The 23571-nt window shown below is 35.6% G+C and overlaps 1 protein-coding gene across 3 annotated transcripts in view; it reads right to left on the bottom strand.

The window, feature by feature from the left end:
- The window catches only part of PIK3CB (phosphatidylinositol-4,5-bisphosphate 3-kinase catalytic subunit beta), a 179187-nt gene that overhangs the window by 3850 nt on the left and 151766 nt on the right, over positions 1 to 23571 (bottom strand). For all 3 annotated transcript variants that reach the window (NM_001206047.2, XM_024988896.2, XM_059884087.1), the window contains 5 exons: positions 22153 to 22331; positions 21221 to 21330; positions 20396 to 20474; positions 7428 to 7595; positions 6134 to 6257 (listed from right to left, as the gene is read on the bottom strand). In NM_001206047.2, the coding sequence (NP_001192976.1) occupies positions 6134 to 6257; positions 7428 to 7595; positions 20396 to 20474; positions 21221 to 21330; positions 22153 to 22331 (660 nt within the window). The remainder of the gene's footprint in view (positions 1 to 6133; positions 6258 to 7427; positions 7596 to 20395; positions 20475 to 21220; positions 21331 to 22152; positions 22332 to 23571) is intronic.

Raw genomic sequence — 23571 nt, 5'->3', positions numbered from 1 at the left:
CCATTATCTAGTCTTTATATTGTTCAAACTGTGTAAATATATTTCAAAGTTAAGTCATGTGGTAATGGTATATACTATGATTACATTTCCTTTTTTTTTTTCAATTTTATTTATTTTTGGCTGTGCCGGGTCTTTGATGCACAGGCTTTTCTCTAGTTGCAGTGGTGGGCTTCTTTCTCACTGCAGTGGATTCTCTTGTTGCGGAGAACGGGCTCTGGGGCATGCCGGCTTCAGTGGTTATAGCATGTGGGCTCAGTAGCTGCAGCTTCTGAGCTCTAGAGTACGGGCTCAACAGTTGTCGCTCATGGGCTTCGCTGCTCCACAGCACATGTGATCTTCCCAGGTCAAGCCCGTCTCTCCTGCACTGGCAGGCAGATTCTTTACCACTGAGCCACCAGGGAAGCTGTACATTTCCTTTTCTGCTCATCTTTTTCCTTGACAAAACTTTTGTTTTGTTGTTTTCTTAGTGTTCTACGATCTGGTCATTAATTTTTCACAAAATCTTAAAATTCTAAAAATCATTATAAAACAGTTGTCCACCGGGTCAGGTAGTCTGTCAGTTCCTGTCTCTGCTTGGCTGTTCTCCACGCCTGCCACAGAACTGTCACCCTGTGCTCACCCTTCACTCTTCTCCTATTTGGAGTCCCTGATTCCCAGGCCCCACATCACTGTCTCTTTTGGTATACACCAGACTTTCTCAATATTGGCACCACTGACATCTGGGCCCTGTAATTCTTGTATATGAGTGTTTATCATATACACTATATCTGGCAGCATCTCTAGCCTCTACTGAGAGATGCCTGAAGAATACCCCTATTTCCATCACGACAACCAGAAACGTCTTCAGGCACTGACAAATGTTCCCTAGAGGCAAAAGCACCCCCAGTTGAGAACTACTGGTTTAGACCTTCGTTCTGACATCCTCCTGAAAAAAAGGCACAGAGGTGATACAACTTTTAGAACCATTTTTCTACTTTTATACTGAAAGTCTGGTATAGAATTAATTCTAGGTTAGAAATCATTTTCACTCAAAATTATGAAGGATAATTTCCACTGTTTTATACTTTCCAACGTTGCTATTGAGAAGTCAAATCTTTCTGACTTATGAACCCTAGTATGCGGCCTGGTGTGTCTCTGGGAAGGTTTTAAGACCTTCACTTTATGCCTGATGCACTGCAATATGAGGGTGGATGGCCTCACTAAGGGTCTTTTCATCCACTATAAAGGATCTTTTGTGGCCATTTGGCTGAATATTCATGAACATCAGCTTTAGGAACCATCTTTATTTTCTGGCTAAGTTCCTTCCCTTCCTCTTATGAGCTACATTCTTCTGTAACGTTAGGATAGACAGTAAACCTCCCTGGACTAATTCTCTGTCATCAAAATCTTTATTCTACATATTAGGCATTTTGTTCCTTTTCGGGACATTAAAGGACAATATATACCACGGTGCCTCAAAAACAGAATCGGGGCCAAACTGCCAGGATTTAAATCCTGGTAGTCATTCTCTGTTTATCCATCTTCTCATCTGTAAATGAGGATAATACTACTTAATCTGTAAAGTTGTCATAATGATGATTCAAGGAGTTAACATATAAAGAATTTAAAGAACTATGCTTTCTACAAGACTTCAAAAAATCTTAGTTCATCTTTAACCTATATTATTCTAATTTTATTTGTTCTTCTTAACTTCCAAAAATTCCATTTTCTGATTTTTAAAAATAGAATCTTATTACTTCATAGATACAGTGTCTTTTCTTTTTTCACTTTTTAAATCATCTTCTGTTTACTGTAGTTACTCTGTTTTCCCAGAGTTCTTTTCCCCCCATTTTGCTTCTTTTTGGTCTCTATCTCCATCTGTTTCTACAAATGTCTAATAATCTTTGGCTGACCATTCATGTTTAAGAATGAGTCACTAAAAAGATGAATGAAAAATCTAAGGATGTGGTAGGATTCCTGATCACTGGGCTTCCTTGCAGAATGACTGGGGAAAGACCTCAACAGTCAGGACCTGTGAGCTTCACTGGAACAGAAGAGATTCTCTTGAGATGAACCATCTAGTCTCTCGGGAGAGTGGGAATATACACCTGGTTGCTATGTTCCTGGAGCAAAGCAAGCAGAAGTGGCTGGGAGTCATACTGTTTTTCATGACAACAATCACTTCATCCCCATTTTTAATATGGCAACTTACTCTTAAGCTTCTGTAGAACCTGTGTGTCCTTGAGTCAGAGGAATTGGTTTCTTCGGAGAACCGTCTAGCCCTTCTTAGAGTTAGGAAGGAGATGTGAGTACCTAACTGCTCCATATATACGCTACCAGTCAATCCTGTTTTTAGCTTCTTCTCCTCTCCCCATCTCTAGCAGCACCCACTGCCTCTAATTCCTGAGGGTGACACATCCACCTACAAGTAGCCATTTTCTCAGCTATGCTAAGTCACTGCTATTTCTCCATTTTGCTGTTGCTCATCCCCAAATCTGCTGATGTCTTTCACCCTTTGTGGCCTCTATTATCTTTGATATCTTGGATTTACATATTTTTTAATTTATTTTTTATTGAAGGATAATTGCTTTATAAATTTTGCTGTTTTCTGTCAATCCTCAACATGAATCAGCCATAGGTATACCTATATCCCCTCCATATTGAAACTCCCTCCCCATCCTACCCCTCTAGGTTGATACAGAGCCCTTTCCTGAGCCAAACAGCAAATTCCCATTGGCTATCTATTTCACATATGGCAATGTAAGTTTCCATGTTATTCTTTCCACACATCTCACCCTCTACCCCCTCCCCATGTCCAGAAGTTTATTCTCTGTGTCTGCTTCTGCACCGCTGCCCTGTAAATAAATTCTTCAGTACCATTTTTCTAAATTCTGTATATATGTGTTAGAATATGGTATTTATCTTTCTCTTTCTGACTCACTTCACCCTCCATAATAGGTTCTAGGTTCATCCACCTCATTAGAACTGACTCAAATGTGTACCTTTTTATGGCTGAGTAACATTCCATTGTGTATATGTACCACAACTTTATCCATTCATCTGTCGATGGACATCTAGGTTGTTTCCATGTTCTAGCTGTTGTAAATAGTGCTGCAATGAACAATGGTATACATGTGTCTCTTTCAATTTTGGTTTCCTCAGTGTATATGCATAGGAGTGGGATTGCTAGGTTATATGGTGGTTTTATTCCTAGTCCTTTTAAGGAATCTCCATACCAACTTCCAAATAATGGCTGTATCAATTTACATTCCCACCAACAGTGCAAGAGTGTTCCCTTTTCTCCACAGCCTCTCTAGTATTTATTGTTTGTAGACTTCTGGATGAGGGCCATTCTGACTGGTGTTAGGAGATATCTCATTGTAGTTTTGATTTGCATTTCTCTAATAATGAGCTATGTTGAGCATCTTTTCATGTGTTTGTTTGCCATCTCTATGTCTTCTTTGGAGAAATGTCTGTTTAGGTCTTTTTCCTACTTTTTGATTGGGTTGTTTGTTTTTCTGGTATTGAGTTGTTTGAACTGCTTGTATATTTTGGAAATTAATTGTCATTTCTGTATACAGTTCTTCCATCTCCTTAGGTAAGTTTATTCCTAGATATTTCATTCTTTTTGTTGTAATGGTGAACGGGAATGAATCCTTAATTTCTCTTTCGGATTTTTCATCATTAATATATAGAAATGCAAGTGACTTCTGTGTATTGATTTTGTATCCTGCAATTTTGCTAAATTCACTGATCAGCTCTAGTAATTTTCTTATACTATCTTTAGGGTTCTATGTACAGTATCATGTCATCAGTAAACAGTGAGAGCTTTGCATTTTCTTTTCCAATCTGGATTCCTTTTATTTCTTTCTCTTCTCTGATTGCTGTAGCTAGGACTTCCAGAACTATGTTGAATAATAGTGGTGAAAGTGGACACCTTGTCCTGTTCCTGATCATGGGGGAAGGCTTTCAGTTTTTCACCACTAAGAATAATGTTTGCTGTAGGCTTATCATATATGGCCTTTTACTATGTTGAGGCAGGTTCCTTCTATGCCCATTTTTTGAAGAGTTTTAATCATAAATGGGCGCTGAATTTTGTCAAAGGCTTTTCCTGCATCTACTGAGATGATCATATGGTTTTTATCTCTCAATTTGTTAACATGGTGTATCATATTGATTGATTTGCATATGTTGAAGAATCCTTGCATCCCTGGAGTAAACCCAACTTGATCATGGTGTATGAGCTTTTTGATGTGTTGCTGAATTCTGTTTGCTAAACTTTTATTGAGGATTTTTGCATCTGTGTTCATCAGTGATATTGGCCTGTAGTTTTCTTTTTCTGTTTTGTCTTTGTCTGCTTTTGGTATCAGGGTTATGGTGTCCTCCTAGAATGAGTCTGGAAGTGTTCCTTCCTCTGCAATTTTTTTGAGAGAGTTCTAGAAGGACAGGCATTAGCTCTTCTCTAAATGTTTGATAGAATTCTCCTGTGAAGCCATCGTGTCCTTGGCTTTTCTGTTCTGGGAGATTTTTTTTATCACAGCTTTAATTTCAGGGCTTGTAACTTGGTTGTTCATAATTTCTATTGCTTCCTGGTTCGGTCATGGAAAACTGAACTTTCTCAGAACCTGTCCATTTCTTCCAGGTTATGTACTTTATTGCCTATAGTTATTCATAATAATCTCTTATAATCCTTTGTATTTCTGCATTGTCTGTTGCAACCTCTCCTTTTTCATTTCTAAGTTTGTTGATTTGATTCTTCTCTTTTTTATTTTATTTTATTCTTTTTTATTGATGAGTCTGGCTAAGGGTTTGTCAATATTGTTTATCTTCTCAAAGAACCTGCTTTTAGTTTTATTAATCTTTACTATTATTTTTTTCATTTCAATTTCATTTATTTCTGCTCGGATCTTTATGATTTCTTTCTTTCTACTAATTTTGGAGTTTTTTTCTTTTTCTTTTCCCAGTTGTTTTAGGTGTAAATTTAGGTTTACTCTCTTCGATGTTTTCCTTGTTTCTTGAGGTAGGATCATATTGCTATAAACTTCCCTCTTAGAATTCCTTTTGCTGCTTTGAGTTGTCATGGTTTCTTTGTCATTTGTTTCTAGAAATTTTCTTATTTCCCTTTTGACCTCTTCAGTAAACTGTTGTTAATTTAGAAATGTGTTGTTTAATCTCTATGTGTTTGTGTTTCTTACAGGTTTTTTCTTGTAATTGATATCTAGTCTCATAGTCTCATAGCGTTGTGGTTGGAGAAGATGCTCGATACAATTTCAATTTTCTGAAATTTACTGAGGTTTGATTTGTGACCCTAACATATTTCTTATTCTTCAATATCTTATTAGAAGGGAGTCAAGAAAGAATGGAGAAAAACCTGTGTTTCAATCTGATTAACCAGAAGTCTGAGGGGATTTTTTTTAAGTGTGAACACAAGGTTCATCTCTCAAAGCCAAAACCAGATCTACTCAGATCTCCAAGGAGGTATAAAATTCTGGGTCCCTCTGAGAGTCAGAGTTCACATAGTGACCCAGAGATTTTTATTCTGGAATTCCTCTAGTGTCAGGGAATTATGGCTAAACTGAAAAATATCTCAAATTATTTTATCCCTCTTTGCTTAAAATATAAGATTTACAAATAAAAGTCACTCTGAACATTTAGAAATCTTTTATTTCAAAACTAAGTTTCTTTATAATAAATAACCTGGTATAGTTACTAAGCTACGCCAAAATGATATTACTCACACTCCCTTTCTCATTACTCCCACAGATGATTATATGTGATATTCTAAAAGAAAAAATAAAGTGGGATTTGTCTCAACTGTTTCTTTTCCTAATCTTTTCTTTCTTTACACCCTACATAATACCTGCTTCCTCTATCTGCAGGTACATGTGTCCCCCAAATACAATTTCTTATATTGAAGGACTAGGTCACTTATAAATAACCTCAATAATTTGTAAGCATTTAAATAAATGTTATCACCTAACTTTAAGCAAACAAACCAATATAAATGAAGCAGATGGTATATGAAACAAGGGGTGGGAAATAAAAGAAAAGCCAAAGACATGACTCAGAGAATCATAAAGAATCTGAGTTTCATTAAGAGACCGTGCTGCATATAACAGCATCACTGAGGTCCTTGCAGACTCTGGCTGCTTACCTGGCCAGTTTTTTTGACCATGATGTTATCACTATGTCTGTCACCAATCCCAAGGACATAAGAAGCTACACAGTAGCCGGCACAGGATAGGGTAAACTCCTCAATGGCTCGGTCCAGGTCATCCCTGAATGAGAGAAAAAAACAGAAGAAAAGATTTTAGTCTCCAAAGGTATGGGATGGAGCCAATCCACATTTCTGTTTCCTTTCAGAGGAGCAGGGCAGAGAGGAGTCAGCAGGCTGGCTCAGATACCAGATAACTAGAAATCAACTGTTCAAACTGCTGTGTCCTAGGGCTCATGTTTCAGTGGGGATGGGGGGTAGTTTCATATGAATAGTAATGAGAGGAGACCATCAGCTTTGCTGGGTGATACTGGGCTTTGGAACACTTTTGTAGTTTTGAACAAAGACTAAAATCCATATTTAAGAGTTAAGTATTGAGGTTCCAATCATTTAAGTCACTGATTTAAATCAGAAACAACTAATATAGACCCTTTAGGGACAAGGCCCTAAATCAGAATTTGAACATTGATTCTCATATACAAGTTCCTGGATTTTGCCAATGATAAACATTTAAGTCTGACTTCAAAGTCTTAAGCCAGTAATACTTTTAGTGTTTCCTTCTCATTGAAAATTCGTTAATTTCCTATGTATTAGGGATTGTACAACACAATAACACAAATAACACAATTCCTCGGCTTCCCTGGTGGCGCGGGTGGTAAAAAGCATATGCCTGCAATGTGGGAGACCTGGGTTCGATCCGTGGGCTGGGAAGATCCCCTGGAGGAGGGAATGGCAACTCACTCCAGTATTCTTGCCTGGAGAATCTCATGAACAGAGGAGCCTGGCAGTTCTCTGGAGTTACAAAGAGTTGGACACGACTGAATGACTAAGCACACACAGCACAACAGAATTTCTAGCACTGTATTTTTCAGTTTGGAGAGACCACTTGACAAACTCATTTATTTCTACTGTAAAAATCTACTGAAAATTTACTTAAGTTCATACATTCCCATAATTACAGAAGTTCATGCACTTAAAAAGTTATATGTTACTTGTTAAACACTTAAACTCTTAGGTTTGTTAAACTACTGCTCGGCTCTGAAATTTTATCTCGATGAAGTACAATTCAATGCTAATCTGTTAGACTCGAGGAAGGCCTGTTTATCATTTTGATCTAACCAGAAATGAAGCAATAGATAATATTAATATTTCCTCTAGGACACTGATGAGTCTAGCTGAGAGAATAGTTATTTGTTTGACAGTTTGTTCAGAAGACAAACAAAAACACACGAACCCAGAATTGTATTCTTTAAGCCAGTTCAGAAGGGCATCTTTGTTGAAGGCTGCTGCTGCAGCAACATTGCTACTGTTCAGCTGAATGTCAGCAATTGTTTCAGAGGTGCTCACAACTTCAATGAGGCCAGAGCGGTCTCCTGTTGCTAAGCAGCCGTAAGGTAGCATCCTGAAAAGAAGAAAAGGGATATAGAGTCACAGATCTATGCATCCATTAAATGAAAGATTGACAGAATTATTTTTTCTTTGAATTTTAAAAAAAGTTTTATTACCATTGATACTCTTGTCACTATTGTATCGGTCATATAAAAAAGTATTAGTTCCACCTCCAGTTAGAGGATAAATATCTCGGCCAACAAATAGAGTACTTTATAGAACTCCAAAGTGCCAGCTAAATGTGTAATTTATTACCTGATTATTTGGTGCAATATTCTACTCACTTATGCAGGTAGAAGCATATTAGAGAAAAGAAAAGTCTTTCATTTTTACCCTAAATTTTGGAGAAGAGAATCACCCTTTACAGAGCATCTAGGTGCCACACTGCAAGCTAATAAGCACTTTATACATTACCTTGGTTAACAGCAACCTATCGTTCCACTGTTCAAGCCCACAAACTTAAGGTAATCTATGATTCTTCCTCCCATTCCCAATATTTACCTATCTTGAAAATGCATACAGGCTAAGAAGTTCTTTGTCTCCACCCTTCCTTAACCTACCACCCTAGTTCATGTCACCACCACCCCTATTCAATTACTCAAATTTCCTAACTAGTCTCCCTGCTCCCATAGTATAGTCTGTTCTAAACGCAAGAGCAATATATGCTGTATGCTCAGTCGTGTCCAACTCTTTGCAACCCCATGGACTGGAGCCCACCAGTCTCCTCTATCAAGGCAAGAATACTGGAGTGGGTTGCTATTGCCTTCCACAGGGGATCTTCCTGACCAAGGAATTGAACCCACGTCTCCTGCATCTCTCTGCACTGGCAGGAGAAATTCTTTACCACTGTGCCTCCATTTAAAATACATTCATAGGACTTCTCTGGCAGTCCAGTGGTTAAGACTCCACGCTGCTAATGCAGGGGGTGTGGGTTTGATCCCTGGTTGGGGAACCAAGATCCCACATGCTGCACTTTGTGGCCAAAAGATTTTAAAAAACAAACAGCCATTCATGTCATTCCCCTGACTGCAATTTTCGGCAATCGCTTCCCACCTGAGTGTAAGCCAACATGCTTCTTGGAACTCCCAAGACCTTAAATCTAGTCCTGCTTCCCCTCTCTTAGTATCTTTCCCTTGCTCACTTGTTTTTACTACACTGACTCACTTGCAACTCCTCATACATATTAGGTACAATAGTCTTTCATTCCTTTATCTGTGTTATTTTCTCTGCCTGGACCATTCTTCCCCAAGACATCTACATGGCTTATTCCCTTACCACTTTGAAATCTTTCCTGAAATGGCCCCGTCTCAGTAAAGAATTACCGAATCATCTTATATGCCAACAAACTACCTGTGGTCTCTTCCCTGCTTTATTTTCCTCGATAGCCCTCAACACTCCAAAATCCTGTACATTTTTTTATGTGTTTATTTACTGTCTGTCTCTACCATTAGGATGTAAATTTCATCAGACAGGGATAATTTGTTCACTGTGTATCTTCAGTACCTGAGAGGGTGTACAAAACAGGCACTCAGTAAGTATTTCTGAATGAATTAAACAAAGTTAACAACAAAATTCCTACAAGTAAGGTGAGTTCCTTACTTAACAATTTTACAAGCACAATGTAACCTTCAATTTGCAAAAAAGTCATCCATTTAAGTAGAAGATCCAAGACTTAAAACTAGGTCTGAGTGGCTCTAAAGCAATCTTTTTAACTGATACAGTCTAGAGTCACTGACTATATAAAAGATCTCTCAGGCTGCTTCCTGTACAAAAAAATTTTAGCTAAATTCATACGTAGCATTTTGCTTAAATTTGCATTTATATGATCCCTAATAAAAATCAACACTTTCTCAGGTCTCTTTTAGACATTTCAAGTAGAGTTTCTTTTGTGAATTAGTTAATCAGATATTTGGTCTATTTATTACAGTTTTAAACATTGTTCTTAGAGATTTATGTGAATTCTTTATATATTAGTATTATCCTCTCATTTTGGTTGTTAACGTTTTCTTTGGTTTTCTAAAAACTGTATTATCACTAGAACAAATACAAAATGGAATAAGATACCTTGTAAATTTCAAATATAAGGCTGGTGTCTACAGAAAATGCAAAGTATATAGAATTCACTGATTCAATACATACAAGTGCAGCTATATGTATGTTGGATGAATGTGACTGTTGGATGAATGAGAAGTGCCACTAGAACCTGTCAAGGACTAAGAAAGAGCTCTGTGCGGAGGAAGGACACAAGGGACAGAGGCAAGTACAAGGTAGAGAATAAATGCCGGATCAGGAGAGGAAATGGTCAGTGTTGAAAGACCAGGTGGAGCTTTATCTGTCATGTAAGGGCTTTACCAAAGAGAAAAATATATGTGTGTGTGTGTTGGGGGAATGAATGAATGTGTTAGTGTGAATAATAATCAGATAAAAGAGAGTTTCATTTTAAAGTTTTTAAATTTCCTTCTAACCAACAATTCAATTTTATGGTTCTTTAAGCTATTTCCTATTTCCAACAAAATATGGTTGGGAGCAAAATTGTGAAACTACATGCTGACAGCCTGATGATATACAAATAGCCTGCCTTTACATCTGCATTATTGATCAATTTCCCTTTTCTACAGTTTATCCTTCACTAGAAAAGGCACCTATGGAGCATGACAGTTTTTACCAATCCCCCCATCCTTATCATGACACAGCACATGTGAGGTAAACACGGTCCGGTCAAGTGCGCTTTGGCTCACTTTCCGACATCTCTTCCTACCCTACTTGTAGCCAAACTGGGCAAAACTCCAACAACTTCCTCTTCACAAGCAGACACTGATGAAAGCATTTAGTGTCTTGAGGATAAAACGCTCACAATGGGTAGGAAAAAACATCCTTGTCATAAAGACAGTTTGACAGAAGTCAAGCTGGGGACAAACTCTTGGAGCCCTGACCACCTTACAGGGGCCCCCTTAGCACTCAACTTCTCATTCAGGCTATGACAATACTTAGTAAAGTTTATCTTCCTTTCTCAGACTCTCTGACTCAAGGCGCAATTTGTTATCTTTCCATTAAAGCAAGAATTGTAAAATGAGATAAATTCTAAAGCAGCAGGGATGGCAGCCCCATCACCCTACTCTGAATGGGTATGTAGAAAGTTTTCTCTGGCCTTGACTCTGACACACGGACCCAAGTCTTGGTGGTACTTTAGCCCATTGCCTCAAAAGGAGGCAAGTATAATTCTTTTACCTAAGGCTTGCATTGCTTCCATCTTCTTCCTTCATCCTTCTAACCACTGATACCAGTGTCATTAGAACTGCCGTGTAGCTCTCTCAAAGGGAAGTAAACCCCCATTAGTACAACTCAGATATAAAGTCACAATGAAGACAACTCTCCAAAATTCAGTACCTATTTGACACCCAGTGGTCAGAGTGTTCTAATACTGACGGCTTTCAAAAGTTCTAATTTGGCAGGAAAGCTATCAAGAGTATTTTGAGACATCAGAGAAAAATATGTACTTTAATTCATGCTTTTGTAGCACTTTTCAGGAGCTAAAATATTCTGATCAAAATAGTAATGTGTAGAAGGTATCTGAAGATCTGACATTAAACTTGAATGCCTGTAACTTCACTAGAGGCTCAGTGGTAAAGAATCTGCCTGCCAATGCAGGAAACACGGGTTCTATCCATGTTCTGGGAAGATCCCATATACCATGGAGCAACTAAGCCCGTGGGCCACAGCTATCGAGCCCTTGCTCTAGAGAGCCTGGGAGCCGAAACTACCGAGCCCATGTGCTGTAACTACTGAAGTCCGTGCACCCTAGAGACCATGCTCCACAACAAGAGAAGGCACTGGAATGAGAAGTTCATTCTACCACAACCAGAGAGTAGCCACCTTTCATCGCAACTAAAGAAAAGCCAGAAAAAAAAGAAAAGAAAAGCCAGCACAGCATAAAGACCCAACAGAGCCAAAATTAATTAATAAATAAAAGTATTAAAAAAATTAGTGTGTGCTACATGAACCAATTTAACCTCAACAGCTGGCCAAAAGAAAAACAAACATAACACCAACACTGGGGCATGTATATTTATAGAAACAGTCAAAAAAAAATGTTTGCTGAAAAAAACAGCTATTGGTTTGAAAATGAACTCAAAAGAATTAAAATCCTGCATATTTTTTAAAACATGGGATCAGAGTACAAAAAGTCAGCAAAGTACTCAACTGAACAGACAAGTTCCTCTTCTTGTTAGACACACAGTTTCCCCTGAGACTGACACCAAGTTTATTTCTAGCACTTCCACCTGTGGCTGCCTCCCTTTGCCTGAGGTCACAATGAACTTCATTTGATGCTAACTGTGCTTTACAGCTAAACAGAATGGCCAAAAAACAAAAAACTAGGAGAAAAGAATTTAGTTGGGGCTTTCAATTAGTCTGATTAAACTCAGGATAGTCTTTAGCTCAGCCTTTTGCAATTAAAAAGGCTCATTATATGGCTAGAATCTTCTCTACTTTAGTATAGCAGCCCACTGTGGAGCTTTATGTGCTGACCATGGAAACAAGTGACAAGTTACCAGCCAAAGCTTGAAAAGTTTTCCCCATTTTTTATGGACAAATAAAATAAAATCATTTTCATTGGGGTTTACTTTATAAGAATAATTAATAAACTTTTACTGAACTGAACCAGATAGTAAATATTTTAGGTGCTGTAGGTAATTAAATCATTTTGTACCTACAGCACAAAAGTGGTCATAAAAAAAAAAGAAGGGAAAAAAAAAAAGGTAGGTCAGACCCCTCTGAGTTTGTGTTCCTCAGGAACAATTTCTTACAGTCAACCATTCCCCTCTTATCTACATATTATTTCTTATGACTAAGTTATTGACCAAAAGTTTGCTACCTATTCAAAACTACCTGTTCTATTTTTACACATATGTATTAGACATTTCTGCTAATTGAAAAGCAAACATCTTTTAATATGACAGTACTCAAAGGTCCTTTTTAGATGTACTATAATCTTACTTCTGTATTCCAATCACACCTACAAGTCATATTTATGGATCAAAACCTATGGCAAATTGTTCACTCTACCTCAACAGTACTGGAAAAGTTTCCAATGGAAAAATTCAAAGACCAGAGAACTCTTAAAAAAAAAAAAAAAAAAACAATGGACAATTACATACTTGGGCCACCAGAATACTTTTATAAACAAAGAGTTACTAGGTAAGTCTTACCATAATTTTTCCTAACTGCCAAATAACAAAACAACTGAAATCAAATTTAGAGTCTGACAGACCTCAATTTGGATCTAGCTCCACCACTCACTATTTCTGTAATTTTTGACAAACTGTTTATAATCCCTTAAACTTTAATTTTCTCATCTGCTGAAAAGGAATTTTCTCATTTTCTTGTAAATTACATGACATTATACATGTGAAGAACCTAATACAATACCTTGTTCAATCAATAAATATCAACTGTTTTAAGTTTTTAATAAATTAAAGTTAAAAAGAAATAAAGAAATACTCCTAATCTTGCAGGGATAAAGCACAAGTGTAACTGTTGCTAGCTACCTTGCGGACAAAGTTGCTACACATACTAAAACACATAAAAAATAATAAAGGAAAAAAGCTTTTAAAAGTTACAATTAGTAAGAAAGAAAAGGAGATGTCTATATTCCAGATATATAGATTATTCATAGTAGTGGCTCAGGAAGTTACTGACTTGGCTGACATTTTAATCTGCATGAGCAAAGAGACATGGTATCCAGCCCACGAGAACCAGGATCTGGACTTGAAATCCTACACAAAGCTGGGGCTACAAAAGGGCTATCAAGTGTATGAAGAGAACTAGAAAACGTCTGCTCGTTAATAACAGGATATACCATGAGAGTTTGCCTTAGATCTAACCTGGGCCTGGGGTGGGCAATAAAAAAAGGAGAGATTCGTGAAAGTGCAAAAAACTGAAGACTTCCCATATGCTTATGAGCCTCAAATATAATCTGAAATATGAGAGGCTGAAGGCAAAGAGTTAACATAAAAACTGGTTGCTCATGCATAAAGATCTTGGGCAAACGCACAAACTAAACCAAAACTCATTTTGGGAGGAACTTTCACACCCTAGGGGGCAAAGGACCATCACAGAAAACACAATATTCACCAATAATGAATTCAAACTAAATATTAGTAACTACACAAGGAAATGAATAATATTAAGCATATAATTGAAAAGGTGATACCCTAAGAGAGAACAGTATGAAAGAGATGCTAAGATGATAAAGATATGAAAAGGAATACCAAGTATAAAAAGAGAAAAGTACAGTATTAATGGGAGAAGAGGTATACAAAAATCAAATCAAATACAAGAGCTAAATAAACAATTACCAAAACAAACACACTATGTTGATACACAAGAGATTAGATGATACTGAAGAGACAATTAATGAACTGGGAGACAGAATGAAAGAAACTACAATAAAGATTAAAAGGAGAGAAATAGCAAAGATATTAAGAAGACATGTAGGACAAAACAGGAAAGACCAAAATACATCTACTAAAGTTTCAAAAGAAAATGAAGAAAACTGCAATGACAAAAAATACGGATTCATTCTGCAGAAAATAAAAGATGTGATTTTCTTAAAAAGATAAAAAGAAAACGTGCAAGTAAAAATAAATCAAAAGAAATCCAAACACAGACAAATTATAGTAAAACTGTAGAAACAAAAGGCAAATAAAACTTTTTTGCTGCAATGGGAATTAAAAAAGCTTATTTAGATTGACAGAAGACTTTAGAAAATGACAACAGAGGTCAGGATACTATGGAATAAAATCTTCAAGATTTCTAAGGAAAGCAGCTGTCAATCTGTATTTCCAAATTCTATAACCAGGTAATATAAGCAAAACCAGGAAGTTACGGACCTTTGAAAATCCCCCCTTCTAGAACAACAAGAACACTGGCAAAAAAACTGTCAAGAATCAACTATTTCAGTAATACGGAAATATAAAAATGGTTTGCACTGATCTGGGGAGTATTTTTTGGCTCAATCTCAGTTGTGTTTTACTGTTACTTATTCTAATCCCATCTACTTTCCAGTTCTTCAGTAGACATGGCAACAAATGTCCCATAATCACTGTGATTACAGAAATCTGGTAGCCTCTAAAGGGGACAAAAAAGGGGTTGGAGCACCTTCAAAGCCTCATTTCTACATAACTGTCATTCTTTGAACTCTTGCAATTTCTAGGAAGATCCCACTAACAATTCTGTGTTTCTTTGACCTGACTGAAACCTTGCCTACTGTGAACTGCCTTTTAGCTAAGGGTGTTTCTCAAAAATAACCAGGAATAAGGTGTTTAACACTGAGGCTGTCTTAAGGGTAAATAAGAGTTGGGTCAAACAATAAAGAAAAACTTTAACAAAAAACTTAAAGGAAAACCTGTGGAATGAGATGTTCATAAAGGATATGAAAGACTGCAACACATTCAAAGGAATCTAGAAGCTGCATGGTTGTATACATTTCTGGGGTTGTGCAAAGGGATAGAAAAGAGTTGAGAAGGCCCTAGCACTCACTTCTTACTAACTTTGAGGCTTACACAAATTAGGGGTCACAACTCTAAATTACCTGGCTGACTCCTCAAGATATGTCCTAACATGCACAAAGAAACCTCAGTAAAGATTGGAAGACTTAAGAATTCCAGGCATTTAAGGAATCTGTGGTTAATCATTAGCTGACCAATAAACTAACCAAGCAGAGAAATCAGTGACCATGCATGACAAAGAACACAAACTTTACAAAATTAGTTGAGAAGTCATGAAATAAACAACAAACAGCAATTAACAAAAAAAATCCTGAACAAGGGAGAGAACCTGATTTTCAAGGTTCACAAGATTAAAACCCTATATTAAGCATGTTCAAAGAAATAAAAGGAGCCATGTCTAAAGAACAAAAGAGAAGTATAAGAATGACAAATCATATTTTGTTAGTGGTCCAGTGGTTAAGAATCCACCTGCCAATGCAAAGGACATGGGTTCAATCCCTGGTCTGGGAAGATTCTACATGCTGCAGGCCAACTAAGCCCATGTACCTTGGCTTTAGATCCCTACTGAAGGCTGTGTACCCTGGAGCCCATTCTCCACAGCGAGAAACCACCACAACGAGAAGCCCATGCATCACAACTGGAGAGTGGCTCACACTCGCCACAACTGGAGAAAGCCCACATGAAGCAACTGAGACTTAGCATAGCCAAAAATAAATTTTAAAAGTTAGGGGGAAAATATGATGAATCACCAGAGACTATATTTAAATAGAAATTATTTAAATGAACCAAATACCATGACATTTTTCAAAGAACAAGAATAATCCTAAATCTTATCACATACCAAGATTTCAGAATGCGCTACAATAATCAAAACAACATGTAACCAGCACAAAAATCAATGTCCAAAACAGAACAGAGTCCAAAAGTAAACTCATTCAATGGATCAATGAGTCTACAACAAGGGAAGCAAAGCTATACAATTGAGAAAGGACAGTCCCGTCAATAAGTGTCACTGGGAAAACTGGACGGCTACATATAAAGAATGTAAACAGTATCTTCTAACATCATATACAAAAAAAACTCAAAATGGATTAAAGATCTAAATGTAAGACCTGAAACCACAGAACTCCTACAAGGCAATAGAGGCAGACAATTCCCAAATTCAAAACTTACTACAAATTAATCAAGACTATGCATAGAAATAAAATATATAGGTCAATGAAACAGAATTTAGACTCTAGGAAAATTCCCTCACATTTATAGTCATTTCATGTTTGACACAAGTACCAAGATAATTCAATGAAGAAAGAACAATCTTTTCAACAATGGTGCTGTGACAACTGGATACCAACACACTAAAAAAACGAAACTGTGGACTCCTACCACGTACCATACAAAAATATTAACTAAAAGTGCATTAATGACCTCCTAAATAAGGGCTAAACTAAAATTTTCAGAAGAAAGCATAGGTGTAAATCTTAATGATAGTGGATTAGATAATGGTTTCTCAGACCTTACACCAAAAACACAAGAAGCTAGAGGAAAAAATAGATAAACTGAACTTCATCAAAGGAAATATTTTGTGCATCTAAGGACACTATCATGAAAGTGAACAAACCCACAGAATGGGAGAAAATATTTGCCAATAATGTATTCACTAGGAGTCTAGTATCCAAAATATGTAAGGAACTCATAACTCAAAAGACAAATATAATAACCCAATTCAAAAATGAGCAAAAAACTTGAATAGGTATTTCTCCAAATAAGATATACAAATGACTATCAAGCACATGAAAATCTGGCTGACATTATTACTCATTAAGAAAATGCAAATTAAAATCACAATGACAAGATTAACAAAATTGCAAGCTAGAAACTGAAAAATACCAATTATAATAGGAGGTTTTAACATAACTCTGAAGTGACAAGTAAAACTTTAATGAGAAGAAAGATCTGGGAATAATCAACAAATTTGATATAACAGACCAGTTTATGACCTTACAGTTATTAACTACAGCATCTGAAATATTTTAAATCAATGAACATCACAATCAATGTGATAGAAAAACTGGGCATATGGTAATGCATAAAAAATCTTAATAAACATGACATTGATCTTACACAGACCACAAAATCTGACAGTAGTCAGATACAATAAAATTAAGACATCATAGAGACACCACCAACAAAAAAGTTCAATGTAATTTGGGAGTCAAAATAATCTAAACTAGCTCAGGACTTGAAGAAATAATAATGGAAATAATAAAACATTTAGAAGTAAATTCTATATAGTGTGATGTATTATAAAAAAGGACAAACAAGTACATTTTAAAACTTAAGGGAAAAAAATTTATGGAAAGCAGTTAATGTAGCTAGAAGAAATATATGTATGGTTTTAAAAAATGGAAATTAATGTCCCTATAGCTCAAATGGTAAAGAATCGCTGGTGATGCAGGAGACCAGGGTTCGATCCTTTGGTCGGGAAGATCCTCTGGAGAAAGGAATGGCAATCCACTCCAGTATTCTTGCCTGGAGAATTCCATGGACAGAGAAGCCTGGCGTGCTGAAGTCCATGAGGTCACAAAGAGTCAGACATGACTGAGCGACTAACACACATACACATACAATGTTCTGTTTCAAAAAATCAGAAACAGAATTAACACAAGTAAAAGGAAGGAAACTATAAAGATGAAATCAATGATAAAAACAGAAAAATTAGAAGCCCATTCTTTTAAAATACTAAGATGCAAACCTCTAAGACTAATCTAGAGAAGACTAATATGGAAAACATACTGCATACAAAATAATTTTACAAATGTAAAAGGAGAAAAAAATTAAACATAGCAGAAGTTGTAAAATTACAAGAAGACATTATAAATAGTATGGTAATAAATTAAAAAGCAATGAAGAAATAGACAATTTTTAGCCTCAAAAGGGACTCAAGAAGAGTAATCAAAAAAAACCTAAATCCCAAAAGAGTCAATACTAGGACTAAACTTTCACAGAGATAGAAAAGAAGTCAATTTTAAAATTCGGAAAATAAAAGACAGCATCTTTAAGATAATTGTACAGTGAAGGATTTTTAAAAAATAATACAAAAAGCATAAACCTCAAAGAAACCTAGGTAATTCACAGCAGAAAGAAGACACACTAATTATAAACACTGAAAAATTATTCAACCAAAGAAATGCCAATTAAAACTCTATGAGATACCATGTTATATCCACTAGATTTGCAAAAAACTAACAAGTCTGATTGGCAAGGAGATATTTCTGGGGAGAAACATAACACTGGTATAAACATTCTGGAAGCCACTTGGGCAACAGTGGTAAGGTTGAAAGTATACATGCTTTATGACCCAGCAATTCCACTTCTGGCTATATAAAGTAAAGAACTCTTCCAAATATAAGTAAAGAGAAGTGTACAAACAAATAAACACAAATAGCTACTAATAGGGGAATGGATAAACTTGTGCATTTACTCAAAACATTAATACAGAAGTGAAAATAACAAATTAGAACTTCACATATTCATCTTGATAAATCTCGAAACATGTAATAAAAGTAAACTTCAAAAAATTACATGTGATACGACAGTTATTTATTGGAAGTTCAAAACATTCAATGGATATATAACATATAGTTTAAGCACAAACATACACATATTACAGTTTAGAATGATGGTAAATCCTGAGTTGTGAGAAAGGAGATCGTACGATTGCATTAATTTTATCTGCATATTTAATTCCTCTTTGAAAACATGTTAACATCTGTCATTAAACTATTAAATATCTACACAAATCTGGGTTTAAGAGCACAAAAATATTGTAAATTATCATCTATATTTCATGTTTAAAATATTTCACAGTTTAAAAAAACAAAGAATTAAGTAAAAGATGAAGTTATTAATAACTAGCATGGAGAAATGTTTTTAACTGTATGGCCCTATATCATGAAATATGTTTAATGTTTTTCTCTCCTTAAAAGGAGTAAACTGTAGAAAACTAGAGAACCAGGTATACCAAGGGCAGAGGGGATTGTATCATCTTTAATCCTACCACCCATAAGTAATGTCTATTATACCATTTTAGTTTCTGTAAACATTTTAAAATGTGTGTCATTTTTCAGCAAGTTTTTTAAATGGTTGAAAGCATTCTATCAAAATATTTTTTGCATCTCACTGGTTTGCATCTCCAAACTGATAGCAATTCTCTATAAACAATACTTTTAAATACCTGAGATGTTTCATCATATGTGAAAGCTCATAATTTTTTAACCATTATACTATTGAGCAAACGTTGAAAAGCATGGCCCAATTTTTCCTTTTTTACTGTAAATAAAGCAAGAATGAGCACCTTTGTGCATATATCTCTTCACATTTTTAATTTTAAATTAAATTATGGAAATATTGGATATAGAGTATAAATAAATGATACAGAGGTTTATACTAATTTATAATGGTATACGACAATATCTGTGTTTCTGTTACTGCAACAGTGCTCCAGACTGTATTTCATTTAACAAAATTTTTGGTAAGAAATCAATGGTATCTAATTGTTCTTTTAATTTGAACTTCTACCTTAGAACAAATGGTATTTGCATAATTATTAGCTTATTTATTTTATAACTTGAATGGCCTTTTCACATCTTCTCCCTATATATTTCTATGAACTCTTAATATTTAGAATTTTTATCCCCTTGTCCTGTTCATTATGAATATAACACCTGGGGTGAGGCTCAACTTTGGTTTGTTGACACTTGAACCTTATATTTTTATATAATTAAATATATCAACAGTGTTTCCAATTATTGCTCTTTATCTTAAAAGATTTATAATAATTAAACTTTAAAAATCCATTATGTTTCCTTTTTCTTTGTTACCATACACCTGTTCTTCTCACTGTCTACCCCTAACAATGGTGGCAAGCAAAAAACCCTGGAAGTCCACCTAAAGACTTCCCTTTCAGGAAGGTTAAAAGAATCATGGTTACTAGGCTGAAAAAGAAGAGGCGCAGGCCCTTCTCTGGCTTATCACTCTCACGACCACCAGTGCATCTTTCCTGAGACCAGCTCCAAAACCGCAGATTGGGATGTGACTCTTGCTGTCACAAGTGTAGTTTTACACTTGATGAGGTCTCAGTAAGATAATGTATTGAGAGATTGTTGTAAACTATAAAGTATTATATGGATATGATTATGAACAACAACCAATAATAATATCAGGAAGAAATCAACAAGAAGTTTTTAAAACTCTATTGTGGAAGGAATACAACATGAGATAAAAAGAAATTCACTAGAAATCTTACCGAAGGTCCAGACCAGCTTCTTTCCAGAGTAAATCCATCAAGCGCAGCATTTGGAGTGTCAACATATCCTGCCGTAAATCTAAGCGGGAAAAGCCCGTATGTAAGTGCTCTATACTTTACGCTTAATAACATTAATTTAAGATTAACTAATTCAGCCAGAATTAACTGGCTGGAAAATAAACACTGAAAAATAACTCCTCTGTTAATTTTTTTCCCGGAATTTTAAATTTCTTTTAAAAATAGTTGTAAGCACATACACTTAGGTTCGCTTAATTCCATTTAACAGACCCAACACAGAGATGATATAATCTTCATGTACAGAAGAACCTGAAGCTCTATGAATTTTACATGATTTGCCTGCAATCACATAAGTAATGAATGGTAGCAATCATGACTACCTTCTGGTTGGTGTGATTACTTCAGAGGCATTTCTTTTATAAAATATGGGTAAAATGTTTTAATTAAAATATAAAACTATGGCAGCAATATAAAAATTGCTGTCATTGAAACAATGTTATGAACATATTGAAAATACTCTTATACTTTATAAGCTTTTAACCAAAGGAATACACAGCATTGTATTTTGTAGGGAAAAGGGAAGGCTTATTAGAACAATGCATGTTAAGTACGCTATACAAATCACTTTCCAAAAGGAGAAAAAAAGAGGGTTTATGATAGGTCAAATTCAACTTAATGACCATTAACAGCTACCTACTGGCTGCCATCTGTTTGTTCTACATTTTCACATCACCTTTCAGAGAAAGCAAAGAGACAGTAAATGAAAAATACTAAGGAATTTGGCACTGTGAAGAACTCAATACATACCATCACCATTTTTAAAAATCACTCCAACTGAATCCTCACCAAACACCTTGTTGTTGTACACAAGCCACAAAGGCTTCATTTTGGAATCCATGTATTTACACTTCTCAACACTGAAAGGAAGAAAGGGAAAAATTAGCCCACTTCAGTCAAAACATATGGCAAGACTGTAATGTTGCTATGATATACTAGGCCTGGGAAAATCCCTCACCTGTTCCATTCAGGTCTACAGAAGTCAAAACTATAACATTTCTTCTTGGCAGAAAAGCAACTGTGACACTAGCCTTGGTCAGCATGCAGTGATGACAGATGAACTGAATTGAAAATCCAGATTTGCCCTTCTCACCCTTCTCACCACTATATTTAAAACTCCTCCTTTTCTTTCCTTATTCTTCTTTAACTTTTGTTATCATACATGGACAATAACAATCAGAATATAACACTGGATTGTGAGTTCATTCGTGATTTCCTAAAGAGGGATCAACTCTGAATCCTGATATACTGAACATAATAATTACTTTCCCATTGTTACTTTTACAGGAAAAGTAAAAATAAGAAATCATTTTCTAAGTTTATTCAAAAATTTCATTTTGAAGGAAAGTTTAATTAGTAAATAATCTATGATGGCTGTAAACATTTTGCTTACATAAGACTTTCAACTCTACGTAAGAAACCAGTAATACAGAAAACAAATTTAATTGCATATAATTGAAAGGAAATTAACTTCCACTTACCCCACTGGTAAATTTAGCTAGAAGGCAAACATCCTATTAACATAAGAATAACTTTTGAGAACTTTAATATTTTCCATCTTTAATTTTATTCCAATTACCAACAGCTGTCTTCACTGCTCCCCTAAAGCAGTCACTCGGAAATCCCTCCTACAATGTTATTTAAAGGGAAGTTCACCAAGCAGAGTACAGAAGGTCACTTACTAGAGTTCTGAGAGGATAACACATGGGTTGAGAGGTGACTGCAGGTCAGAGAGGGCTTCACGGTAAGCATTCTGTTTTAAACAAGTGTGCATTGCTTCTTTCCCTTTGGCTCTATTTAGCTTCATTGCATTCAGTTTGATTAAACTATTTAAAGTTTTTAGTTTATTGAGTGCTTCAACCTGAAAAATAAGTTTCCACAGCACCAAAATTCATTTCTGTTAAAAATAATATCACGTGGTACTATTAATCAATAACCATTCCCTATTAACTCTCCTCGCTACAACATACAGGCAGGGTAATCAGCTAAAGTAAAAATAGTACTCGCTTTATGACAAATATATTACATACAAGGAAATAAATTTATTGTGAACACTTGTCACTTAAAGCATCATTTTTCAAATGTTCACAAATCCTTTTCTTAAATAAAATCTTATAAATTAGAGAAAAGTAAAAAGACCTAGATTGCAGGTGAGACAGTAAGTATGAAACTTTACTCAGAACTCTGTAACTAACTGAGTTCAAATAGAATTTGAAACACAACGAATCTGAACCACACTCTAACTGGGCAACTCTATAGTATGAAAGGAAAATCTGTATTTACAAGTAACCCTGGGATTGACATTACTATCTTCGTTTAACATTTTGTTTAACACTCTTGTTTAACATCTTCTCAGTATATTCTCTTTCCACTAAGGGTATAACATAAATAACTGTTCAATAAAATAAATATGAATACAGACAACAATAGCTGTTGTTCAAGTCTAAATTACTGGTTTTTATAATGAGGTAAACTCTAGCTATCAAAACTTGAAAGTGAAAGTTGCTCAGATGTGTCCAACTCTTTTTGCAACGTGATGGACTATACAGTCCTGGAATTCTCCAGGCCAGAATACTGGAGTGGGTAGCCTTTCCCTTCTCCAGGAGATCTTCACAACCCAGGGATCGAACCCAGGTCTCCCGCATTGCAGGTTGATTCTTTACCGGCTGAGCCATAAGGGAAGCCCAACAATACTGGAGTGGGTAGCCTATCCTTTCTTCAGCAGATCTTCCTGACCCAGGAATTGAACTGGGTCAAATCTCTTACATTGCAGGTGAATTCTTTGCTAGCTGAGGTACCAGAGAAGCCTCTATCAAAACTTAAGCAAATAAAAAAAAACTTACGCAAGTAGTACAAGGGGAATCAAAAAGGGCCAACTGAATCAAAATCATGTGTTTAAAAGTCAATCTTATTTTTACCAACTTAAGAACTGTCCAGGTCATATTAGTCAAATTCTTTAAGACCTAGCCTTGGCCAGCCATAAAACATAGAAAGGAATATTTCATTCTATTATTATGTCATTAAAACTGGAAACAACTGACAAATATTAAATACATACATCAACATGTAAACTGCATATAACAAGCATATAGAATATGTAT

Source organism: Bos taurus, chromosome 1, assembly GCF_002263795.3.
Source record: "Bos taurus isolate L1 Dominette 01449 registration number 42190680 breed Hereford chromosome 1, ARS-UCD2.0, whole genome shotgun sequence".
Taxonomy (NCBI): Eukaryota; Metazoa; Chordata; class Mammalia; order Artiodactyla; family Bovidae; genus Bos; species Bos taurus.
This window is presented reverse-complemented; position numbering and strand designations above follow the sequence as displayed.